At 33.6% G+C, this 27,830-nt stretch overlaps 2 protein-coding genes across 3 annotated transcripts in view; both read right to left on the reverse strand.

Moving 5' to 3' along the window:
* Positions 1–4,140, reverse strand: part of LOC111505337 (lipid storage droplets surface-binding protein 1) — a 50,582-nt gene extending 46,442 nt beyond the window's left edge. The window contains exon 1 of one of the 2 annotated variants that reach the window (XM_074176275.1): positions 3,986–4,140. In XM_074176275.1, the coding sequence (XP_074032376.1) occupies position 3,986 (1 nt within the window). In that variant the 5' untranslated portion in view covers positions 3,987–4,140. The remainder of the gene's footprint in view (positions 1–3,985) is intronic. The other variant, XM_074176247.1, reaches the window with a different exon arrangement.
* A 3,520-nt stretch (positions 4,141–7,660) lies between these two features.
* Positions 7,661–25,021, reverse strand: LOC111505338 (uncharacterized). The gene is made up of 2 exons (XM_023160129.2): positions 24,931–25,021; positions 7,661–9,194 (listed from the first exon to the last, which is right to left on the reverse strand). The coding sequence occupies exon 2, from the start codon at positions 9,190–9,192 to the stop codon at positions 8,002–8,004; it is 1,191 nt and encodes a 396-aa protein (XP_023015897.2). The 5' UTR covers positions 9,193–9,194; positions 24,931–25,021; the 3' UTR covers positions 7,661–8,001.
* Positions 25,022–27,830: the final 2,809 nt, after the last annotated feature.

The following is a 27,830-nucleotide window of genomic DNA, read 5'->3' on the forward strand; positions in this document are numbered from 1 at the left end:
TTGTCTCAAAGTGAAAGAATGATCAACAACTGGGCAAGTGAGTCCAATCTCTGAAATAATCGAAACAAGCATAATGTTTTCAAACACTCAAAAAATTCATCCAGTTCCGGTTGGAGGTTTTCTTCCAACTTGAATAATGCCAATTTTGCATCTGAACGATAAGAAACACTGCCAACGATATTCGGTCTATTTCTCTATCAAAAGACAAATTTCATAATTCACAGTGTCTGATAGAAACACATTACGAAGGGCATTCAAGTAACATTTCATTGTGATATATTCACTGGATAGTATACAAAACCGCAACAACCGCAAAACGTGTTTCGCTATTCACATATAAATATAAAAACGCTTGAGAAAGTTATTGTATTCGACTGTTCTGAAAACTAACTACTTATCGAAAACTGAATTGAAGAATTCGAATCAAATTTCGTGTAGAAACTGGAATAAAGTGCTCAAAAGCACTTGAAATGTTGACAGTGACATACAGTGATTGTACTCTCAGTCAGAAAAATTTCTATAAGTGGTACAAGCTTTTTAAAGAAGTACGAGCATTTTGAAGAACGTTAAGATGATGTGAATGACAACGCTCGACCTGGACGCCTCAACACAACAACAACAATCGATGAGAAAGTGAAAAAATTGTAATGGAAAATCATCGAAACCTTATTACTGATGTTGCTGGGGATGTCGGCATATCGGTTCGCTCGAACCATGCAAATTTCTCGGAAATTTTGGGCATGGAGCGTGTGGCAGCGAAGTTCGTTCCAAAATTGACAAATATTAATCGAAAAGGTCATAACTGGCGACAAATCATGGGTAAATGGTTATGACATCGAAACCAAAGTCCAATCTTCCCAATGGATAGAGCCCTTAAGAGCCCAAACCAATAAAGCATGCCAAGTTCGATCAAATGTCGAGGTTTTGATCACTGTTTTCTTCGATTACCGTGCATCAGGAGTTCTTGCCACATGGTCGTATGATCAATAAGGATTATCATCTGGAAGTTATGTGCTTCTTACGAGAAGCAATACAAATAATACGTCCGGTATTGTGAAAAAACAATTCATGGGTATCGAATCACGATAATGCACCTGTTCACATGTAATTGTCCTTTCGTGATTTTTTTGTCAAAAACAACACCGTTTTTGTGAACTGTGCAGTGAAAATCTCATAATGAAGTGTAGTTATGGATTTTCTCCAAGTATCCGCCAATTCAGTCTCATATTAGAAAGGGTTGTTAGCGATGAAAACATCTGCACTGTGTTTCATCATGTCTTGAGAAGGTTACAAATAATCCTCACCTCCAGAAGAACTAGTACGAAAATATATAATTGCTTGACAAACTTCATTATCATTCGTAACTAACGAATTTGTTGACAGTTTTTTGAGAATCACTCAAAAAGTAAGTATTTCATTGAAAAAGCTCAGTGAAAATGTAGCTTATAAAAAATAAAAAAAAATGCAGGGTCTATAGCATATGTAGGCCCAATAAAAACGAAGTAATGGCACTCTAATAGTTGGTTCTTATTCGTCAAATGCGAAAATTGAAAAACTCATACAAGCCTCTAGAAATTAGATCGATTACATTGTCTCAGTTTTGAAAAAAGTAAGCTTGAACCTTTTTTGTAATTTCGCAAAACATTGCCTTTTTTTGAACGAACTCAAAATCTGTCAATTGAATCATTGATAGATATACATTATAGCTATATTTTGCGTTTCAATAGTTTTGAATATGAGGCAATTTTTGCAAAAATAACAAAAATGCTCTTTTCATTCCAAACTTCATTGCTTTTCGTGATTTGAAGTTATCCGTCCTGAAAAAATTTGAATTCGAAGCATTTTCGCTTTTGCAAAAACATAGTTTTCTTTGAAATAACCGAAGGGTTATTATTGCAGCATTGACAACTATACATCATAGTTATATTTTTCGTATCATTGATAATTTCCTATTATTAACAACCATTATTAATAACCATTTTCACCTACGACAAGATGGGGTAGGATCCATCTCAAGGAAAAATTATACGAGAAAACAGTCATTGAACTGAACTAAAACTGAAATCTTCAGTTGGTGTTTTTAAGAATTCCGCGTACATATTTCCATGTTCATGGAAAAAATACCTAGGTAACATTATGAACCGTTGCAATTGTTCATAGTTTCCTTTATTTTGTATTTGTCATAAGCGAAACACAATAACTTTTTTGTCGTTTCACATCTTTGCTGTATTTTTGACAACTGGGGTGGTTGAAATTTGTCTATTGTATGTTTCCCTTTTGTAAATATTTCATATAGTCAGATCTCGGAGGAATGATTCAAATTATCACCCGAAGACTATTGTGGATACCAACAATCGAAACGTCGTGAAGCAATTTGATTTGGAATTTTTTAATTTTTAATTTCCATTTCTTTTCGATAATTTTTTATTTATTTTTTTAATTCCCATGTGTTAATAGTTCAATTTTTCGATTTTTTGGTTTTTGCTTGTATTTTATTTCATTGTAATTTTATTTTTTTACAGATTCTTTCAGGGATTTCAATTCAATTTGTATCATATCAGACAATGGAAGTCTAAACTAATGAAATGCGTCACGAAACATTGTCAACCACCTTCAAACAAATATTTCACATAATTCATTTTGGGATTCTCGAATATTTCGACGACTGGTGAATCTGTATCTGACATCTTCGTAGATCAATCAGGATGATCTTCCAGAGCTTGCCATCGACATCATCATCAGTAAGCGAACTTTTCTGACATGGAGGCAGATATAAAAAAAATCAATACTTTTTAGGTTTGATAGTTCATGTAATTTCAGATTGACTCCTTGCAGTTGGACGTGTCTTTATTTAATGAACATTCAAAAGTTTCTACCGTATCAGTTTGTCAGCATTATTTTATCACCCATTTTTTGTCTCTTCTAGGACTCTTTCAAAAACGTCATTGAAATTTTTCATTCATTACATGGGAAATTTTCAGAACTGTGATTTCTTTGAATCATTTCTAAAATGTATCATTTCTTTGAATAACTAGTTGTAGTTTAGTCAGATATATAAAAAATTGAGCTGAAGTAGTTACTTGTAATATTGAATTATTCAAAAACAAAATTTTTTCTGTAGATTTATATTTTTCATTTCATAATCTCCAGAAACTGTACTACCTTTTTTTTGAATCACTTGTTCATCGATTATATTACCATTTCATAACTTTGAAGAACTATTCCTTCCTGCTGTCTGTCAAACTTATTTTTTTTGAAATTATTCCGCTTAAAAATGGGTCGTTGATGTATAGGTATTACATAAATACTCTCTCGAAATTATACTGTGAATATTGATCAATGTTTATATCCAAAGAAAACAAAAAATGATTTTCACTCAAACGAAAAACTCAAAGTTGAGTCACAGTGCAAATATCGATATAAACTTTTTTCTTTTGAATGTGTTATTTTGTTAAATTTTGGTTTTGCGTTTCTACTAAATTTTTTTTTCAAAAATCATGGAATGCGTTACACAAATAGCGGTTCATATTTCACGTTAGATTCCTAAATAATTAACACCGCAAAATTTTACACAACAAATATATATTTATTCTAAAATTTTCATTTCATTTGCTGGATTATTGTCGATTCACATGAAATTGCACGAAATTCCTATTTTTCTCTCAATATCTATGAAATCAGTACAACTTACCCTAATCACTTTGAATCTATTGAAAACACTTTCCCAACACTAGAACAAAATTACAGTCATTATGACATAAAAATCTCCTGAGCACGCTAACTTGATTAGCGAAACGCGCGTCAATAGTTCGTAATTTTGTTCTGGTGTTAGAAATATGTTTTCAAAAGATTCATTTTACGCCAGAAGTTCCAGTAAGAACTATTGAGATAAATATCTACTGTTATTTTTGAGATCGATCTCAATACTAGTTTATACAAGGTAATTACATAAGACATTAATCAAGTGAAAAATAATTCTACTCACTTTTACCGGTACATGCAGCTCGTTGTTATCGATGGATGTTCAAAGAAACTTCACAAAAGTGACTGGTCCAATCAACAGACCTCTGACTTACAGATTATAGTGCCCCCTTCAACCTTTGATATCAGCTTCTGAATGCATGTGAAATGGAAATATTTTTATACAGAGTATTTTCTCGAAAACAATTCTTCTCTCAATAAAATTATCAGACGTAGTTACTTATATCAGGTAAGAAAGTGTAAAAAATGACAAATGACAATTGACAATGCTTACGACATAACAAAAATAAGGAAGATATCTTCATATGATAAAGAAATGTTAGATAAAAACTTTTTCGGAAAGGTGAGTTTTGCTTTTTTACTTCTCGATCTTTATACAAAAAGAAAATAACATGGAAGAAACAAATAATTTTTTTCGAAAGAAAATTCTATGCGAATTTTTTTTTCAGGGACATTCTTATTTTTTAATGACAAAATACAAGCACTACAGAAAAAACCCTAAGGCGCTCTAAGAGCGGTGCCTGTGTGAAAGTATCGATTCAAATCCAATGTGAGAGATTAAATCTACTCGGAAAAACATTATCAGAAAGTTTATTTCCCATAAACGCAGTTCTCCAAATGGAAGAGTTCTTAAACAGTGAAGTTCGAAGTATACTGAATTGAACCTAAAATGACGAGCAGCCACAGTCCGTCGCGTATTTTTATGTCCCGCTCTTGGTAGAATCAAATGTGCCAAGTCACTTGAACTATCCAAAAATATCCGCTATTCAGTTTCTTTTTCACTTTTATAATATTTTTTTCAAATTCTTGGAAAGTGCGGAATATTTAGAAATTTCTAGTTCACCTACGGGGCTAATTGTGATCAAAGATGATACAATATAAGGCAGATATATTCGGAATAGTGCTCAATTCTGTATTGAAATACATTTTTACTTTAGACATGCACTTCTTTAGACATTTTTGAGTATTAAAATGGAAATTATGTATCTTGAATCAATTAGAATTTTGAACGTGTTAGTAATGTTTATAATATAAGTAAACTAGTACTATGTTGCTGTATCGCTGCTGTTCCAATGTTTCGATAGAATCAGAATCAACGAACTTAGGTATGCGCAGCGTTATAGAACAGTGCTTTCAAAAAATTCTCTGTGGCGAGTTACAGAAAAATTGATAGCCTAAAAACCTTCTCTGTGAAAAATTACTTATACATGTCAAGTTTCATCACGATCGGTTGAGCGATGTAGAAGTATCAATTACCAACCAACCAACCAACAAACATCCATTTTTATATATTAGATATGATGAAGTTTCGGATAGGCTGCACTATACCCTTTTGAAAAAAATCAGGTGTTCCTACGTATTTTACCATGTAAATTATGAAACCGAGAAAAATATAATAATGGTATTTATTGAGTGAAATAGGATTTAACAGTCAAAAGGCGAAGTTCAAAACTGCAGTGTAGAACACTACAGGTTTGTTCCACCACTTAACCTTCACAGCCAACTACGAGAACTGGAAGCAAAAATATAACGAATACAGAGAAAAAAGAAAAAAAAACATTATAAACTTGATATCGATCAGCATTCGAATAACGACAAAAAAGAAATATACATATGGATGAATTATTGACTAGTAAAGTTTGTTTATCTGATAGTTCAATTTTCAATTTTTGCTTGAAAATATGTATTTTGAAATGTTTTAAATGGGGGTGGGGGGAAATTACTATAAACGTTGCATATCTGATATGTAAATGATCGCTTGAACATTTCGTGAGTGTGTAACGAAGGAGATAATAACCCTTTGTGCCGTACATTCAAGTTGTGTATCGGCGCTCTCTCTTATTTCCAGAGTTATAACCCTACAAAGTTTCGAAAATTGCAACTTATCAGCGTTTATTTCGACACAACAACAATATATATAAACACAAGTATTTTCTCACCGCATCACCTTTATAGCTTATGTCACTTTCTTTGACACTTTTCAGTTTAATAATCAACATTTTTTGTAAAGAAAACTGGATGTTACATTGGATTTGTTTCCTGATGACATCTCTGAAATTTTGGACTACGTAGATTCGATTAGCGATTTTTATTTTTTTTTTAGGTTGGTATACTCGCCTCGAACATATGTTCACAGTTTCAACTATTCAGCATGTTTAGTTTGTTGGTGAGAGGCATAGGAGTTACAAGGGTTTTGAGTGTTCGGTGATTTTCTGCTATCGAAAAAACTGGATTAATAAATTTGCATCAAATTTTGTATAAAAAATGTAATGCTCAGAAACACTTGAAATGTTTTTTCAATAAATTGATGGATGTAGCCGTCACTACGTGGTAGGAGATCATCATGAAAAATGAGAATTAAAACTTCCTATGTTTTTATATCACTTGCATTTGGAACTAACGTTACTGCAGTTTCGTCCCACAAGGACATTTTCAAGCGAATACAATGGGTTTATTGAATCTCATATTTCACTTGAACTGTTGACAGTGGCATACGGTGATTATAATCTGAATCAGAAAAATATTTACAAGTGGTGTAAGCTTTTCACAGAAGGTCGAGAAGATGTGAATGATGATGCCCTGGACGTCCCAGCACATAACCGATGAAAATGTTGATAAAGTGAGAATCGCCGAACCACTATTAGAGAAGTTGCTGAAACGTTATGAAGCTGGGCATGAAGCTTGTGGCAACGAAGTTTGTTCCAAAATTGCTGAGTTTCGACCAATAAAACCGTCGCATGAGCATCGCTCAGGAATTGTTTAACAATGTCAACGTTGATCTGGAACAGCTTGAAAGATTCATAACTGGTGATAGATGGTGTATATATGTTTATGAAATCTTCCCAATGGAAGAGCCGAGAAGAGAAAAGACTAAAAAAGTCCAATCAACGTCTTTCTTGCTATTTTCTTCAAGTACCATGACATATTGCATCAGGAGTTCTTGCCACATAATCATACAGTCGATAAGGAGTATTGAGTTATTCGCCGCTTGCTATGAGCAATAAGAATAAAACGTTCGATATTGTGGGAAAACAATGTATAGTTTTTGCATCATGATAATGTATTTGCTTCCTCGCCAGTTTCTGTTCATACTTTTTTTGGTCAAAAATAACACCGTAATCATGTCTTAGCCACCTCTTTCACCAGATTCCCAAGATTGAAGAGACCCATGAAAAGACGGCGTTTTGCATTTGACGAAGAAAACTTTGAAGAAGGCGAAGTAGATATTGATGAATAAACAATTACTTTTTGAGAAAAATTGAAATTCACCTTATTTTTGAACGGAGTATGATATCTTCTAATTTATCTGGATAACTCGTCGAAAACCACCTTTCTTCTACTTATTCCCCAATCCACCGGCGCCAATAAGCATTGGCTATACTTTCAGCAATTCTCCGTTGTTTTCTGCTTGAGAGCTCATATTTCATTGTATCCGAATTCCGGATGAATCCAGATCTCATCATAAAAAAATAATTAGGTGTCAACGCTTCTGGGACCTAGCGCAATGTGAATAAATTGGCGTGAGTTCTGATTATATACTCAATTTCAGTGATCAACGTAGAAATAACTTTTTCTTATGGACAAATGGACTTCAACGATGTTTTGATTGGTCTCACCATTCGTTTCCAAATTCTACCGATGTGAGAAGCACTAGGGGGATTGAGATTGAAGCACCTCGTAATGTTTTTGATAAGATTTGATTGTGTATTTTTGAAATGATGTTTTTTTATGTTACTAAATACATTGCAAACTATTAGAAGCATGTTCAAATGTGTTTATGGAATCATTACCTAACACAACTTTCATATCTCTCTCTTTACAAGATTTCAAGTTTGAGTTTATACGTGTTGAGGAAGTTACTCTCTTCAATAATGTTAATAATGATAATATAATCTAATAATAGTAAAAATAATAGGGTTAAAGATATGCAAAAATTGTATCAGTGAGAAAATTATTCATTTCATGAAACGAAAGGATATACCGTGACATATCTCATTCTTCGGTTAAAATTATTATTTTTCATGAATCTTCAACTGGAGTCATTTCAGTGGAAAAAACTTCTCTAACACTACCTGTGCTTTCTAGTGAACTAGTTCCGCTATTCGTTTCTGAATCCTTTTCGCTATCACTCTCATATCCATCAATAGAGCTATAAGCTGTCATGTAATTTGAATCAGTGAGACTTGGTGCGGAGTTATCATCATTTTCAATGTTATCACGATCATAGCCGGAAGTATTACTGAAATTATTCACCTTTTCCTGCTTCTCAAGATAGGGAATATCTACTTTATATCTGAACCGATGGTTTTCTGACGTATCATTCTTGAAAATTAGTGAAAGCCCTCTGGAACTCTCCTCCGACTTTTTTTCATATAATACCCTCAATTTAAAAACGGACAAATTCGTTTCTTTTTCAGTCTTTTTCTGATATGTATGTTCTACCACTGCATCAGGAGTATCTGTTTCTGCATCCAAATCTTTTACACCCTGTTCATCATTGCTCACAAGAGTTAGTGAATGTTCGGTTTTGTATTCTTCTTTTTGACTTTGTGTTTTCTCATTCTGACTTACAGGTATTGGCAAAATCTCGTTTTCTGATTGAAAATGTTTTCTCAGTTTTTTTACAGAAGTTTCTGACTTATCTGATATTATTTTTTCAGAATCGGACAAGTCAAAGTTGGAAAACTCAGAGGTAGTAAGAATTTGATTTTGTGAAGGTTGTTCTTGACCACGTTCCAATTGATTTTTTCTACTTTTCTCTTTGAACTCGTCATACGGGACATATTTATTCATATTTCGTTCAGTTGGTGCATTATTTGAAGGTAATTTCTGGTTGAGAGAAGAAACCATGCCCAAAGTTATCGTTGTAAGATTTTTTCTCTTGATGAGGTCGTCATCGTCATTACTTTTGATATTGCCAATGCTGGTCAATATGTTGAATACTTGATTTTGCAACTCAACATGTTTTTCTTTGCTATATACAGTGTATTTACTTAAATTTACTCTGAATTTATCTAATTCAGTTTCCACATCTTCCAATGTTGCCACTTCGTTCGTTCTCACTACTACATTTTTTCCCAAAATGTTTCCTAACGACTTCGCTCTTGGTCGAAGGTGCTCAACTCTAATAGATGCATTTGTTCTACTTTCATATGCAGAGATGAGATCTCGTACTCTGACACTAGGTGGCTGTTCCTTGTTTTCTGCCATTTCTGAAAAAATATGATGAATGAATAATAATATTCAATGTCAAACGTAGGTTGCTGTTATATGGAACGCAAGAGTTATTTTCTGCTTATTCATTTCAACTTTATTTTGTTGCACAGAGTGAAAGTGATTTTTCATGGCGGTTTAACATTAGGCAGCATCTGAATGCACGATCAAAAAGTCCAAAATCTGCTTTAAAAAGGAAGTTTTTATACAAACTGGTAGAGCTGTTTTACTAATGATTAATTTTAGTATATTCTCTTCAGATAAATTAATATTGTCCTTCTAGAATGATTTTGTCCTAGAAAAGGTTGCAATTTTCATTTAGTTATTTATCACGAAAATATTCATACACTCCACGCAGTTTTTGTGACGAAAATTGGATTCAATGATTACACAATTCAAAAAAGATATAGGATATTTGCGAATGATCTGTTCAACATACTGTATATGTTATCGCAATGATAATCTTCCGAAATGAATTTTCTGAAAGTTGTCAAGTACGGTGTTGAAGTGGGTGCCTACAGAGGTCTAATGCTACTTTATTCTATGTGAATAACTTTAAAGAATATACTACTACTCGAAGTTGAATCCACTAAGAACATAATTGAAAAGAGGTGCGAAATAAAGAAGAAGGCGGAACGATGTTGCTTGAAAAATTATTCAATGAAAACAATGAAAGACAAAAATCAAGGTTTATAAAAAATGTATGATTCAAAAATTGTTATTATTGTTTTTAGTATCGAGAAAGTAACTTATGTCTAATTTCAAAAACTACACCTCACGATTCTATCTTCAGAAACTTTATCCGAGAAATATATCACAACATGTGTCGCTAGCACAGTAGTTTCATCAAGTGATTCAAATCACTGGATTTACTGTACTAGCGAAACATATTGTGATATATGTTCTAAATAAAGTTTGTGGAGATCAAATCGTCAGGTGTAGTTTTTGAAATTACTATGGATCTTCATTAAGTAACGGCCGAATCAATCAGAAAATTATGTCTAATTCCCACCAAGATTTGTTACGAACGGTTTCGGTTTATTAAACTCTTCTCAGGTAAACGTTTGACAAATAAATCCTTGAATATAGTCAATTTCATTCAGGTAGGTTGGGTAAATCTGTACTTATGATGATAAAATTGTTGCCTGAATCATCAATACTTTATCTGAGATACTAAAACAATAATTATTCAACTTCCATCCAGAAACACAGCTTTTGGATTGCTTCAAATACCAACGGATCCTGAACTATTATAGTTGTCAAAATTCACAAATTCAAAAGAAAAGAGCTGCATAGTTCTACTTGGTCATAGAGGGATTTAAAGTTAGTGTTTTTTCAATTTATTCATTTTTAATGTTTTCAACAAATTCATCTCCCTTCCTTTATTGCACGTATCTAGATGTAGATATCCATATATAGCTGATTTTTTATCGGATAACACATTCCCACGGTTCCTTATGTTAAAATTTGTGTCTGCCTGGCCTGTACAAGCTGCTGATGAGTCACTACATTCTAATTTATATATATCTGATTTTTTCCACTTATCTCTTCTGGGTTTTGCGTTGAATAACATGTTTCCCAAATTATGCTTAGTGATAAATGACATCATTATGTTAAATTTTGTAAAATAGATTTTTGTTATCAGAGAGCTTTCCCGAATAGCTTATGCTAGCATATTTCTTAGCTTCTTTAGGTAGGTTCTTCATGATTTAGATATAGTTCATTATCAATTCATGGTATTCATTGAAGAAGATTTTCTCAATTGAGTTGACTGGAATATGATTATTACATGCAATATGCTTCATGATCTGCATTTCTTCTTGAAAAGCCTTCTCTGATGAAGAAATTGATGGGTTTACTTAGTTTAGTGAATAAGAGTCAGTTATTTTCTCCCAAAAAGCAACGATTTTCTATCGAAACATAACATTACTGTTATTTAACATTAATAACATTAATATTATTTTTTGATTGAGAATTGTTATTTTTGCGAGAAAATAACATTGACCTTCATACAACTCGACGACTTTTATTTGACAACAATAACATTTCATTTTTTCTCGATATACATTGTAATATAAATTAAATAGTATATTTGAAATTCAAGTAAACCAACGTCCTCCCCCTTTTGCAATTGAAGCAATAAATTAAATGGAAAAATGAAAATCATAAACTTCATTTGCAAAAAAATATCTTCATCTTGTAGCTAACTGGATTCGAATCTTGCAGATGGCCCGACGATTTTACCGCATTTCGTAACAATTTTCTTCAAACCGACATTCTCTTCTGCTTTCGAACCCACATCTTCATCAAAATCAGCTGGCTTGGAGACGTTCATTTCCTTAATGGAGTTGTTTATATCATGCAGTTTGTTAGTGTCTTCTCTGTCAGGAATTTCCAGAGGATTGAATCCTTTGAAATGGTCTAATGATTTCTCTGTTCCTAGTTTTGATTCAAGTAACCCTAGCTATCTCGTCCATACCAGGAATCACCTTCAGTATCCTTCCTAAAGGCAATTTTAATCGTTCAATGGTATCAGAAGCAACGTAAACTATATCTCCGACTCTAAGGTTTTCGGATTTTCTATGACCATACAACAGCAAACAATGGCACTAATTCTGCCATTGTTTACTCATCAATGGTATTCTCAATTTTCACTTCAGCTGGATCTTTTATTCCCAGAATATGTACGGTTTCATAAATCTGTCAATGAACAATTAGAAACTCCAGAGAAAATCATTTAATTTTTGACATTCCACTGTCCACCCTAAACGGGTTTCTATTGCAAATAAATGATCGTCTAGATTTTTTACTTCTCCGAGAGAAGTTGCCTGAAAATATCAGCACCCAATAGTTATTCGAAATCTCGAGGATCATTTTTACAGTTACTTCATTCAAAATGATATTTTTTTTCAAAATATTGATAAACGATAAATCTTCCAAACGCTGTATGAAACTGCAAATCGTCCCTCCCAAGGTTTTCGACACTTATATCGAATATTCCATGTAATTATGAAGCTTACTGTACACCTCCAAACACACTTCGTAAAATACTTTCGTCACGAGATTTCACACATCCCAATTGTTTCACAGATTTTGACAATATATATGATCTGATTTGAAAGGGTTATATTTTTAGGAGTGATTAATTTTTTGGGAAAGAAAGTTTTTGGCTTTCTACTACTCCATCTGATACAAAAAAAATGAATGAGAGAATCTTCCAAAGAAAGGAAGGATTAATCAATTTGAAAATAAGTAACTCTATACATGGATGTGTAGATCATGCAAAGAAGTAACTTTCAGACACAAACTGAAAGAAAGTCCTCCTGAAACAGCTACTTTCATATAAACATTGAATTACACGAAAGAAAAAATTCTTTCGAAACAAATACTTCTATATGAACACTGAATTATACAGAAGATACTTTTCTTTATTCAGTTTGTATATCGAACATTCGTGGAGGAATAAGAATCAGATATCATTATTATTATTACCATTCATTCAAAGTAGAACTCATGTGAATGATATCTGATTCTTATTCCTCCACGAATGTTCGATATACAAACTGAATAAAGAAAAGTATCTTCTGTATAATTCAGTGTTCATATAGAAGTATTTGTTTCGAAAGAATTTTTTCTTTCGTGTAATTCAATGTTTATATGAAAGTAGCTGTTTCAGGAGGACTTTCTTTCAGTTTGTGTCTGAAAGTTACTTCTTTGCATGATCTACACATCCATGTATAGAGTTACTTATTTTCAAATTGATTAATCCTTCCTTTCTTTGGAAGATTCTCTCATTCATTTTTTTTGTATCAGATGGAGTAGTAGAAAGCCAAAAACTTTCTTTCCCAAAAAATATATGATCTCTTTGAATTTAAATCTCATAAAGCTCGTACAATCTTTTCTATGGCACTATTCACCAGTCTGACTAAAAATGATTTGCAACAGAAAATCGTTACAAAATTTATAAGTGAGAACATGCTCAAACTTCTCATCAAAAAGTTCATCAGTCTTGGAATCGCTTTTTACAGAAAATTCGGGACACAAAATTGGAAACTGTCTCTTTGTACAAATCGAACACATTATGAAAACTTCGGCTTCTGTGGTTGATTTTCGAGCAGTTAAAACAACCCTTTTTTGCTAATAATTTTGCTTTCTTTCTTTGAGCTTTAAGACATCCTGACTTGCATGCGACTAATTACAAAATGAGCAAATCGGATTACTTTTACTCTTGCAGATTCAACTAATGGGAAGAGCATGGCGTCATACTTATCGGTAGTCACTCCAAGCGTTTCCAATTATCTTATTTGAGTATTCAACATGTCATACAAAAAGGACAAAGTCCTACTCGACATATTAGTTGCTTGATTGAGAACAAGATCTCAGCAATCAGAAATTCATCCCTGGCCAAACGTCCTTTCAATTGGTCGATAGCTTTTTCATAATTTTAATCAGAAGGCGACAAACTTAACATTAATTCTCTGGCAACAGTATCTGGTTCTGTTGCCTGCAGTAGGTATTGAAATGTATCATCTAGATCTATTTCTTCATCCTCGTAGATTTTGCGGTACTGTCCCCAGAAACTAATCCAGTTTTTTTTCGTTGCCATCAAACTTTTTCAGTTCAAGTTAGGAAAGTCGAAATTTTTTTCTGGTCTCTCCAGTGGACTTATTGGAAACACGTTTCTTGATCTCCTTGTGTCGCCTTTTTGATTATAACATCGCATATCGAACGGTAATTTATGTTCAACTCGATCAAACTCTTCTTCGGTAGGATTGCTCGAAAATATTTTTCTTTGATTAGCTCATTCAGTGCGTATATTCTATCAGCTTTGTATATCAGTCGTCATAGAGTCTCTAGCAACTGTTGTCTGTTTCTGCTTCGTTAGTGTTACATCTAAGACATTGGTGGTTTTGATGAAAAGTCTTCGTAACTGCTCGCTTTCTCTATTGAGGTTTTCTATCATTATTGTGTCCTGTCACGGTCGCCAAATGTTAGTTTTCGATGGTAAATAACTATTTAACTTTTTGAGAGAAAATAACTTTGACTTTCATTCAACTCGAAAACTTTTATTTGACAACATTTAATTTTTTCTCAGTATACATAATAATATAAATCATACAGTATATGGAAAATTCAACTGAACCCAACAGAAATCATCCATACTCCATGTTCCATTGATCTGTATGCCGATAATTCATGTGATAATGGACTGAAAGAATATTATTATTTTTATCTGTGTGCATATCAATTCTGACAGATATAAATGGAATATATATAACATTTGAGAAATAGTTTTGCTAGTTTCAGCAAGTGCTCATGAATGGGGGAACAAACTGCCAAAACTCTCCATCACATTTTTACAAAATTTACTTAAAATATTCATTTTGATTTCCACTATAAAAAGTTTACAAAACCGCAAAACGTGTTTCACTAAACAATATCGTTATCAATAGATTTTTTGAAAAACCTTGCTTGAGTAATTGTTTATGTGCGTTAAGGTGTCGCGGTTTTGTAAACTTTTTGGGGTAAGTTAGGGATAGATGGTGCTAGTGATCACTCAGTTTCCTTCGATTCGTGCAAAAATGGCACGATTGCTTGCGTGCAAGAATATTTATGAATTGAATACAAAAGGTGTGAAAATTAAATAAGGTGTTCATGTGACATGTTATGGTTTTGTATTGTTTTTGAAATTGTGTTTACATGTTTTTTTTCTATTGGGTTATGAGCCATGCTTCAATATAACCTCAAAATATCTACTAATTATTGTGATAAATATTACGTGATTCCTGTGTCCATTTCTCTCGAAATATTAGGAGAGATGGCCACGTATTTTCGGGGTTAGATGACCGTATGACCATCACACCCTGAAAGAAATCAACTGTAACAATATTATCATTACTAGCGATCTTTTAATTCATATGACTTGTGTTAATTGCAGATTCCTTGAAGGCTGCATTGAACGTTTCAAAAGATGGTGGAATGACAGTTTATGCAGCAGCTTAATTCAAAGAAAAAATCTTGGAGAGACGTTATCAAAACAATGATGATAAAAAAAGATATACAAGACCAATATCCTTTTTGGAGAAAAAACTGAAAGGTAGCTTACAGACCACATCAAATCCATGTGAGCGGAAGATTTTTCTTTAACAATCGAAGATGGAAAAAATCGCTTATCCGCTGGCTAAACAATTAAATTCAAAACACAGATTCAATAGAGAAACGACGTACAATTGTTTTTGACTGAGGATACACTACAAAAACACACTTTTGTCTATTTTCCACTATATTTCTTTATTGTTGACCGGTTTCGACTATTACAACATTTTAAAAAAGTGTGTTTTTGTAGTGTATCCTCAGTGAACATGAATTTACACAAAATAAACAAGTCGTCAATCGAAGAAATTGTTTTTGAGGAGATATCCTGATATTTTTATTACAAAATCAGAAGGAGTTACCTTTCAAAACAAGTTACTACATGACGTTTCGATTTTAATAATGAATTATAGCCCATTATCATTTATTTATTTGACGGACTTTCATCAAAAGTTTATCAAGTAGATGAAAAAATGAGATAAGGGTATACATATCAATTTATCCATCTAGAACAAACTGGAAAACATGATAAATCGTGTAATTTGAAATGATAGAAACTCTCTATTTTCCCTAATAACTTTGTTATAAATCATGTCATGTCGATATTGGAACATCAGTTTCACTATCAAGCCTAATCAGAAGGTGACATTTACCTTCCTAGATAAATTCATAATGTTGTAGTGTCGATATATAAAACAAGTGATAAGAAAGATAATGATAACTACTGACACATCACTGTACAATCATTATTTTCAAAAGTGTTTGAATATGTTTTAACTGTGAATTCAACTATATCTATAGAAAAAATAATAATTTCAGATAGACAACATGGTTTTTAAAATAATAAAGGTACAATAATCAATATTTCGGGCTGAATGACCTGTTGACTTTTTTATCACGGCATTTGACTGTGTTCACCACAATAAAATTGCAATATTATGAAGTGCAGAATGCTGCCAATAATTTGATGGACATTTTTTGAGAAACTAATATCAATTTCAGATCACCGATATCAATACGAGAATGAAAACACAAATGAAGTCCTCTGCGAGTATTATTGATTACCGGATTCCCACAAGGCTATATATATTGAGTTCTATACTGTTTATATTATAGTAATGATATGGATAGAAAAATATTTGACCATTTACTGATCATACTTATTTCTTATTTGAATAAACATAATACAGTATGCAATGCTAACTCTATTTGCATACTGAAAGAACATTTTTTTCAATATCGAAATAGTCATGAGTCACTTAATCTAAAAGTTTTTTGATTGATTCGGCCGTTACTTGATGAAGATCCATAGTAGTTTCATAAACTACAACTCACGATTTGATCTCCACAAACTTTATTTTGAAAATATCACAACATGTTTCGCTAACACGGTAGCTTTATCAAATCACTTGATAGGTTTAGTTTAGTTTTGATAGGTTTAGTTTATGAAATTATTCTAAAAGCTTTTAATAATGAAGTTAGGAAAAGTTCAATTACCATGTTTCTGTGTTTGGTTTTGAAATTACTCTGAACTGGAAAACTCACAGTTACAAGTAAAATGTATTTAAACCATAGCAGATGTCGTTAATACCAATATAGAGATATTTATATTATGTAATTGTTTCTATATAACTACGAATGTGTACTTATGTGTATGTGTTACAGAAAACTATTACTAAGTAATTTGCATCTCAATGATAATAAAATGATACCAAAAAAGAAAAAAGATACCAAAGAAGGAGAACTGAAACCTTTCATGAATATGCTCTCAATGTTGATATAAATAATTCTTGCTTTCTGAGCACATTTCCATGGACAAGTCAATAATAAAATTCGAAGATAGAAGTAGCCTGAAGTAGTGTGAAGTGTGGTGCCTGTCTCAAAAAAGTAGCTAATTGAAAACATTTCAGATATATATATATATATATATATATATATATATATATATATATATATATAGGAATCTAATTTTCTATAATATTACCTTATTGCTCGAGCTCGATAAAATAAAAATATTGGCGGTCACACAGGGTGTTCGATTTTTTCTGGGCGGATCCCAACTGTGTCTTTTTAAATGGCAACCTATATTTTTTATCGCTTTTTCGGTTTCTTCATAGAAAATAAAATAAACTTTATGTATATCTGCACTTCGAAAATATTGAAAATATTGACGGTTTTCGAGATATCTAGCATGACAGGTTTTTTTTCCAATATTCGTCACTCAGAATATTTGAAATTATAAAGTGGTGCCAAGTCCAGTTGAAATTTTTTTTTGGTCGAATATTCTACATTGGTAACCCTCTCAAACGATATATCTGAAATCGACCTATGATATACAGGGTATGAAAAACCGCTTGCCAAATATTGTAAATGAAAATTTGCAAAATCTTCCTTATATTAAATGGAACACCCTGTATATTATTGATCCATAAGAAGCGCCAACGAAACCTCTACAAATTTCATTAAGTATTCCCTATGGCTAAGTTCAATAGTTTTTCTTAAATGAGCATTTCTTTCGAAAAATGGTCATTTTTTCAAAGCGAAATCCATTTGACGACTGATAAGAATATACAAAAAATACCCTCTCCTTAAAATATCGCCCATTCCTATAATTACCTGTTGCTAGATAAACAAGTTGCGAATTACACCACAAAATGGACGTTCTTGAATAGTTACAATAATTTCAAAAATCTCGGAATTTGTGCCATATTCTTTCGGTCTAAAACAACCTTTCAGCGAATGAAATATTTATTGGAAATCAAGTAGTCTGGCAAATGATAGAACAAAATATTTGGCTGCAAATGAATATTGAAATTTTTAGTCAATCGTGAAGTTGAACTGTCGGTATAATTTCATCAGAATGTTGTTATCAAAAAGTGATTTGATTGATATGATTTTCATATTAGGTGAATCAGACAGGAATTGTTTATTGGCAAGTAGAATTTATTCTCAACGGTATCCAGATAGAAGGCATCCAGATGAAAGATCTTTCCGAAAGGTCTTGGGACGATTCGTTGAAACTGGATCTATTAATTATTCCAAACATGAGCGCATCAAGCCAGCTACTAATGAAGATAATGACATGCAAGTTCTTCTTGCTGTTGAAGAAGATCCTAGTAGGAGTCAACGACAAATTAGGGAAATAGTGGATATAAGTGAGAGATCAGTGCAACGAGTATTGAAGAAACATCGCTTGCATCCATACCACGTTCAGTTACATCAAGAAAGTAGTTCTTGATTTCGAGAAAAGAGTGAGATTTTGCAATTGGGCCATGAACAAAATTCGTCGAAACGAATATTTTTTCAATAATATTTTATGGTCGGATGAATCGACATTCCATAAAAATGGATTTGTAAATCGACATAATTACCATTATTATGCGACAGAAAATCATCACTTATTGAGACAGGTGGATTATCAACATAGGTGGTCGATAAATGTCTGGGGAGGCATCATTGGAGAATATGTAATTGGTCCATACTTTTTTGAGGGACATATGAATGGTGCAATGTATCTCAATTTCTTACGAAATGATTTACCAGGTTTGTTAGATGATATTCCTCTTGACCTCCGCAATAGAATGTGGTTACAACATGATGGTGCACCTGCTCACTATTCGGCAGAAGTGAGAGATCATCTAAATGAAGTATTTCCCAATAAATAGATAGGACGGAATGGGCCTGTACGGTGGCCCGCTAGATCACCAGATTTGACGAAACTAGATTTTTTCTTATGGGGATACATAAAAAATATGGTTTACGTTGAGCCACCAACTTCTCCCGAAAATATGCGACTTAGAATAACGAATGCTTTTCGCAGCATTACACCAGCTGTCTTGCGCAGGGTAGAACAGTCTTTCAAACATAGACTTCAGCTCTGCATTCAAGAAAATGGAAGACATGTTGAACATATTTTATAAAAGTTTCATTATCAACCTTAATTAAACTCTCCCTTTTGTAGTTGCCAGTTGACAAATTTGAATATCTAGAACTCAAGCTCTGAATGAATATAATAACATGAAAAAAATAGTTATTTATAATGTTTCTTTCTTTTAACTTGTTTGGTTTGATATTGCACGATTTATGAGTGAAATTCTGCATCCAATGAAAAAATAATTTTCCATTTAGCAAAAAGTGATAGGTACATACATTTATTTCGTTAAAAAATATTTGTTTGGACACCTTCTAATGTACAAAATTGAAACAAGATATCTTTCGTATATTTTTATCAGTCGTCAAATGGATTTCGCTTTGAAAAAATGACCATTTTTCGAAAGAAATGCTCATTTAAGAAAAACTATTGAACTTAGCCATAGGGAATACTTAATGAAATTTGTAGAGGTTTCGTTGGCGCTTCTTATGGATCAATAATATACAGGGTGTTCCATTTAATCTAAGGAAGATTTTGCAAATTTTCATTTACAATATTTGGCAAGCGGTTTTTTATACCCTGTATATCACAGGTCGATTTCAGATATATCGTTTGAGAGAGTTACCAATGTAGAATATTCGACCAAAAAAAAATTTCAACTGGACTTGGCACCACTTTATAATTTCAAATATTCTGAGTGACGAATATTGGAAAAAAAAACCTGTCATGCTAGATATCTCGAAAACCGTCAATATTTTCGAAGTGCAGATATACATGAAGTTTATTTTATTTTCTATGAAGAAACCGAAAAAGCGATAAAAAATATAGGTTGCCATTTAAAAAGACACAGTTGGGATCCGCCCAGAAAAAATCGAACACCCTGTGTGACCGCTAATATTTTTATTTTGTCGAGCTCGAGCAATAAGGTAATATTATAGAAAATTAGATTCCTATCTGCTTCCTATATAGAGATATGGAACACCGCGCCACTGTTGCAGGACCCTGTATATATATATATATATATATATATATATATATATATATATATATATATATATATATATATATATATATATATATATATATATATATATATATAAGAGCAATTGAAAGGGAGAGAACATATTTTGAGAAAGAAAGATTGTGACTTTCTACTTCTCAATCTTCATACAAAAAATGGTGGGAATGTTTCGAAAAAAACGATTAACTCCAAAGTGAACCATTCACCAAGATGTGTACATTATGCGAAGACACGAACTGCAAGAAAATACCCTCTCGAAACAACTACTTTCATATAAATATTAAATTCCACGAAACAAAAAACACTTCCGCAACAACAATTTTTTATGAACATTGTATTATATACAAAACACTTGTTTCTATTCAGTTTGTACTCTGAAAAAGAAAAATAAAAAACGAGTATGAAAAGGAAAGTATTAGAAATATTAATTTGTGATGGAAATAAGTTATTGTGACCTGAAGTGGAAATAAATTGATACATAAGGTAAACAATGATTAAAAATATCAATAATGTACGAAAAATTGAAGAAACACCCAGTTAATTCACGACCTTTCAAATGATGTTATCCACAATCGTCTTCGGGTGACTACGATTAAAACTGACTAAGACTTAGTCTTAGTCAGTTAGATGACCAGTTAGATGACCAGGACAACAGCGAAACATCGGATGTCTAGAAGTGAGGATGACAGTGTTCCATGTGAGTGAAACTTTACTTCTTTCACTAATTATATTGTGTGGGAATCCTGTGAAAGATATCCGATTCGATCTCATTATGAATGTGAGTACAAACGGGATAGAGAAAAGTGTTTTTTCGTATAAGTCAGCGTTCATATAAAATTATTTGTTTCGAAAGTATTTTTCTTTCGTGTAATTCAATGTTTATATGAAAATAGCTGTTTTGAAAGGGCTTTTTCTTCCAGTTTGTGCCTGAATGTAACTTCTTTGCATGATTCCCACATTTTTTGTATCAAGATGGAGAAATAGAGGGACAAAAACTTTGTTTCCCAAAAAAAATTCACATAACAAAAATAGGAATATCAGATTACAAAAATGAGACTAATACTGAAAAAAATATCAATACAAAAACCTAGGGAACTGATATGAATGCAGAGAACTATAGGGATACGTTCACACTCATCAGCAATATCAGGAATTGATAACCTCTCTCAGGTTAGAATCAAGTTTTCAATATGATATCCCAAAGATACCAAACCTAAGTATATCTGTGTGAATTTATTATAAACTAGTTGTTGCTCGGGGCTTCGACCGCGTAGAATTTGATTTGTTTACATTCAGTTTCGTGACAGACCATTTTAAACAAATGGTTACAATATTTTTTATCAACCCAAAACTTCAGATTTCTAACCTCAAAACTGACGAAATTCAAAACAATCTTTGAACTCCTATTTTTTTTCTTTGGGGTGGAAATTACTGATTTCCTTTCTTGGTGCTTATTTACGCTATACAAAGAACCTACCTGTATATTTCAAGATACTAGGGTCACTAGCTTGGGATGTACGTCAATATAAGAGCGGTCAAAAGCTAGTAATTAATATTTTTATTTTGAAAATACTGTAACTGAAAAAGTTTGCCAACTGCAGTAAGTAATAAATAGCTTCGAAAATCGAATTATGTTACCTATAAAGACATTCATTGCGCTTCATTGCTTACGCTAAATGCACACACACACACACCGATTTTGGACGGCCGATTTTATACCGGTCGTCCGAATTCCAATAGTGAACCACATGTGGGAACGGGACCAGGCACACACGCCGACCGGTGATCGACGCTAATCACCGGTAGGCATGTGTGCCAGGTCCCGTTCCCACATGTGGTTCACTTATGGAATTTGGACGACGGCTATAATATTGGCCGATATTTTATTGGTAGCAAGTGCTTGCAGACTCACTGGATTTTTACTGGTCACCGTAATTAGCACGCACTACCAAAATCAAGTTAATACGTAGTAGTCGAGACTGGAATGGTCGGTAAAAAACCGGTGAGTATGCAAGAGTGTATTTAGTCACGTACGCCACTACTTCCCGGTACTGCCGACGATACGCTAAATGCACACACACCGATTTTGGACGGCCAATTTTATACCGGTCGTCCAACTTCCAATAGTGTACCACATGTGGGTACGGGACCTGGCACACACGCCGACCGGTGATCGGCGTCGATCACCGGTAGGTATGTGTGCAAGGTCCCGTTCTTATATGTGGTTCACTATTGGAATTTGGACGACCGGTATAAAATTGGCCGTCCACAATCGGTGTGTGTGCATTTAGCCTGATGTGATCGACGCCGATCACCGGTAGGCGTGTGTGCCAGGTACCGTTCCCACATGTGGTTCACTATTGGAATTTGAACGTCCGGTATAAAATCGGTGTGTGTGCAATAAGCCTTTGAACGCTTCTCTATCCCCGCGCACCGTCCCCGTAGTCTTACAATAGATGAGATGCGTAATGGCTTACTGCATTGCGTCAAGTTATTCTTATCGTGATAACTTTTAAACGATTCGTCCAAATTACTCAGTGTGAAAGACAAAGTTTATCTATATTATATACTTAAAACGACAATTGTATTAATTTTCATGAGAATTTGACAGATATTCTAAAATGTGCATAGTAAAAAAAATATCCAAATAAATTGTTTTTATGATTCAGTATTTTGCATATAGTGGCTACCACATAAGAGGTAGATATGTGCTATCGCGGACTTTCATTTAGAAGTATTTAAGATAAACAATCTTACGATACATTATATGCATGTAACTTCAACGGTAGAGGCAGCAGATAACTATCACTGGGCAAGAATTTTTTCGACTCACTCAATAATAGTAATCGTTATATCATCACCAAAATTACCCAAAACTTTTGTGAATTTGTAGCCCATATATTGTGATGTATCAGCTGTATCCTTGTAAAGTTTCATCTGAATCTGTTCAGTCATTCAGGCGTGAAAGAGCCACAAACATACATACATCCATTCCCACAAACTTTCACACTTATATTAGTATATAGATATAGATATAAATATAGATATAGATATAGATATAGATATAGATATAGATATAGGTATAGATATAGATATAGATATAGATATAGATATAGATATAGATATAGATATATATATATAGATATAGATATAGATATAGATATAGATATAGATATAGATATAGATATAGATATAGATATAGATATAGATATAGATATAGATATTGAACGAATTTTATCGAAAGAGGATTTATGTTGATTGATATGAAGAGTATTTTTTGTGGACGAATACCTGGCAGCGAAACATAAAAGCATATTTAAGGAGAATGCTATCTACATAGCCATTTGAAATTTTTCCTAAGAAAAGTATACTCTTCATAATCCTTTTGTTTTCTAGTAATTCTATGTAAAATATTTTTCTTATTGGTCCATACGACCTAAAATCTGGCGAGCTGCCGTACTGTTTAAAATACAAATATTTCAGAAATTTGTTATGTATTTTTTCTAAAGTCTGCTTCGATTTTTCATGATTTGATTTTCGTATAATACTAGCATATTCTAATTTTCTTCGAAGACTTGTATTGAACAAATATCTCATACTGTTTATGTCTGTGAATTCATAAGTGAAACGTTTTAAGAAACCTACTCGTTTGTTTGTTTGTTAGATTCATTAGTGATATTTTGAATATGTCTGTTGAATTTCAGGTTACTTTGGAAGAGGACCCAGTGGTCATGTATTTCCTGAACCCTTTCTAAAACTGTATTCTGCATTATATAGAAATAGTGATGTGGAGTCTTAATTCTGCTGAACGTCATAACTTTCCATTCAGTCAAGGTGATTTATCATCCCTGGACCAATTATTTATTTCATATATAATATTCTGAAGTTCAAAATAGTCGTTTAGGTCTCTTATGTTTCTAAGCATTTTGAAATCATCAGCATATAGCATACAGTACGATGATACTTCACTCGGGAGGTTATTGATGAATTAAAATGAATTAAAAAAAGCAATGGGCCTAGTTTGGACTCTTGGGGTATACCCGACCCTGTAAATAATATTTCAGATTTTTCTCCTCTGTAGGTGACATTAGGACTAACACTCTAAAATCGATCTCTACTGTCCAGTACAATTTTAATATTTTTCTGTAATGTGTCAGTAATATTCACATTGAACAAAAAAGACGTGGAATTTGTCCAACCAGATTACCATTTAGAAATAGGTCAGTTTGTGAATAGAGTACCTATGTGGCTTGTGAACGATGTAATGTGATATTTTTTTTGAAAAGTCGGTTCCAATGAAATAAAGAGTGAAACCGACAAAAAATAGAAATTTTCCAAAAGTGCCCTACATCAAGGTTACAGTAATCTCGAAAAACCCACAATTGGTATTCATTAGTATTGCGTAACAGATTTCTGTAGTTGTGTGTGCGTGAGTTCGTGAGAGCGAATATGTGTTCAAACAGGCGTTGGTGCGTGCTTGGGTACATCAAGATCACCCTATGTCACGATATGTCGATATTATTGGAAAGTAATCACAAGTTTTCGAGTTGTCGCTTATGACCGACCATATGTTGAAATATTTCGAAATTTGTCAGATAGTTGGCAAAACTTATATAAAAAGAAAGTTGCCTGGTTCGTTTTCTACTGGAGAAGAAATTAATCGCAAGGATAGTTACAACATTTCTTTTGTTATTATGTGAAACAAAAGCAGAATTGATATGTCGACATATGTCAGAATAAGTGACCTCACCTTAGATTATCGCAATCACCTAACTGCGTTCTATTCAACCTCGCGTTTCGACTGATGTCATTTTTAAGATAATGAATAAAAATGTAATCAATAGGTATTTAATGAACATCCAATCGATCATTGAGGCGATAAGATAACTCCAAGTAAGTGTGTTTTCAGCAGTTTCAAAAGATAAGACAATACCGGGTTGGAGAAATCATTTCAATAAACAATATTTCGCAATTCTGGACAATTCTAGAAAAATAAGTGATATGAATTCTGAAATTATCGGGCTTTTCATTTTGGTAGATGCAGAGTATAATATCGTTACGCTCATGATTTTGAACAGTTTTTATTAACATACACAACTTCACGTGCAAGAATGAGCAGATGTACTCATCATCCCTTATGGAAGGTGACATGGGGGCATGTGGTTAAAAATCGAAGATCAACTAACGGAATGATTCTTTTTCCAAGATGTGAATATTTGTGCGCAATACTTGTGAATATTTGTTATGAAATTCTGCAGCGAAACTGAAACCGCGACTGACATGGAAGATTAGAACCAAAAAAAATTGGTCAAATGTTGAAAGACCGGAAACCAGGATTCTTTCTTCAACCATAGTTAGTGAAATCATCCCATTCAACAAAAAGCTTACACAAGAGTATAGTCTATCTATTCCCAATTGGAACGGCAATAAAAATAAGAGTACTGTCATAAACATTTCTTGCCTGTGGCCCCTAGTCGCCCAGATAGTTAGTAAACGTGCTATCAAATGTAGTTGAGGAGTAAAGGCTCAGCTAGTTGGACTGGCTGAATAGTAATTGTTTTTGTCCGTTTCACAATATTTCTTTATCAGTGCCGTGTGTTCGTAGGGTTAGGTGAGGTAGTGAGTGGTTTTGCAAACCGATTTTTGAAAACTTTTTCTAGGGATCAATTACCCTAACACCCAACTGATATTTTTGCACTCGACGCGCGTTTCGCTAACAAGCTCAGCATCTTCAGGAGAAGCAAATTGATACTGAATCTGAAGACAAGGGTTAGCTGTTTATATACATAAAGTTTTTTGGTCCGATGTCGACTTTGTTTGTTAAATGATGATAATCCTGATTGATTTTTCGGTAATTAACTAGTGGAACCACTACCCACAAATTAATTTGTCCGCTTTTTAATCTATTGTTGACAAAATGAATGAAATGAAAACTTTCTGGCTAAATACAGCGGAAGGTCAACCCTCATATATTTTAAATTTATGAAGAACCACTACTCGATAGTGAACACTATCAAGTGGGAAAACCTGTAGTTCGACACGTTTGTCCTCCGAGGGTTGCACTCTGCTCCAGACACCAAATGGAACGCGTTTGCGAGCAATATTGGTGACTACAGTTACTAGATGGCTATACAGTGCACGCTGAATGTGAATGATATTGGCAACAAATCTTTTAGTGTTGTCAGTTTTATTCCCGCACACAATATTGATAAGATGTTTCTGTCCTAAATTGAGCTTCGGCGGAAACATGAAATGAAGCTACGGTGCTTTATTATCATCCGGACTGATCGCCCTGATACGATAAAAAGCGGCGGAGTAACTATCATAATATGAATAGGTATCGCACACACGCTAATACCTCAAAAACGCAATAACATTATGTATAAAGCTTGCTGACGGTTCCTGTGTATTTACAGTTCACAAACGGCCGGATGGATGCTTCGCTCCGGGTGAATTGGACAATTTGTTGAACGTTGGTAATAAGGTGCTGGGTGGCGTGAGAGGTACTACCGCAACCAACAGAACGTGAACGTGACCCTGTTGGTGTACTCTCTTGACAATAACGTTAATGTTGAGTAGTCAGAGGATCCCATTCACTATCCTTGGAATGGTTTGGTGCATCGCCCACTACGGCCGACCTCGTCCTCAACCAGATCATGAGAAACCTGAGCGAACTAGTCATAGTGGACAAGCTGAGCTCCGATCACTGTCTGGCGATCTTCAGTGTTAATATAGAAGGTCCTAGAACCAGGAAGGTAATGGCCAAACTAATTGTACCTAACTTTCACGTGAACTGTTTCAGGTTTAGGCATTAAGATTCAACCTGCAGTAACTATAGCGAACGTTGGATGTATTGAAATAGAAGTTTAACTTTCGCGTGATCCTCAACAGGAAGTGAGACGTGATAGAAGCAGGCTGAAATGAAGCTCTGTCGAGTGGTGAGTCACTCGATTTTGGCAGGAGTGCTTCCCACTGTACGCTAATGCACACACACCGATTTTGGACGGCCGATTTTATATCGGTCGTCCAAGTTCTAATAGTGAACCACATGTGGGAACGGGACCTGGCACACACGCCGACCGGTGATCGGCGTCGATCATTGGCAGTTCAAAATAGTGAAGCATTTTAATCATATATGTTTTAAATATATCAACCTTCGACCAAGTAATGTGTTGAAAGTTTAATTTTTCTGAATTGGAATCAATAAATTCAGAGCTATGGGTAGTAACCAGATCGCAACATTTTCAAAACTTCTGAATCCAGAACTTCATACTGGACATACGTTTTGAAAATCATATACTTCCCTGCTAGTGGATATATCACTGCTTCAAAAAGGTATGGAAGAGGAAGTCAGAATATATGATGGCCACTATCTTGCACTGACGAGTGGCTAATGAGCCCGAAACCGGTCTGCAAGTGTGCCCGTTCCAAAATTGAAGGTCGACTGTTTCAGTTGTACTGCCAATTGCACATGCAGCAAATTTTCTGTGAATATTCCTGCACTGACGCCTGTCGGATATAAGCCAACGTACTTCGTGGTATTAGCCAGGGGAGTAATTGTTTTCTGATAGGCGTCAGTCCATTCAACCTATTGTGTAGGTGTATCTGATCCTGGCTTGAACGTTTAAAGTTCATTTCTTAAGAAAAAAA

The sequence above is a fragment of the Leptinotarsa decemlineata genome, unplaced genomic scaffold (assembly GCF_025532065.1).
Source record: "Leptinotarsa decemlineata unplaced genomic scaffold, Ldec_3_MD MMD2_P_RNA_scaffold_14, whole genome shotgun sequence".
Classification (NCBI taxonomy): Eukaryota; Metazoa; Arthropoda; class Insecta; order Coleoptera; family Chrysomelidae; genus Leptinotarsa; species Leptinotarsa decemlineata.

What these genes read in the sequence shown, in the direction of transcription:
- LOC111505338 (XM_023160129.2), bottom strand. Translation starts at nt 9,192, where the DNA reads ATGGCAGAAAACAAGGAACAGCCACCTAGTGTCAGAGTACGAGATCTC.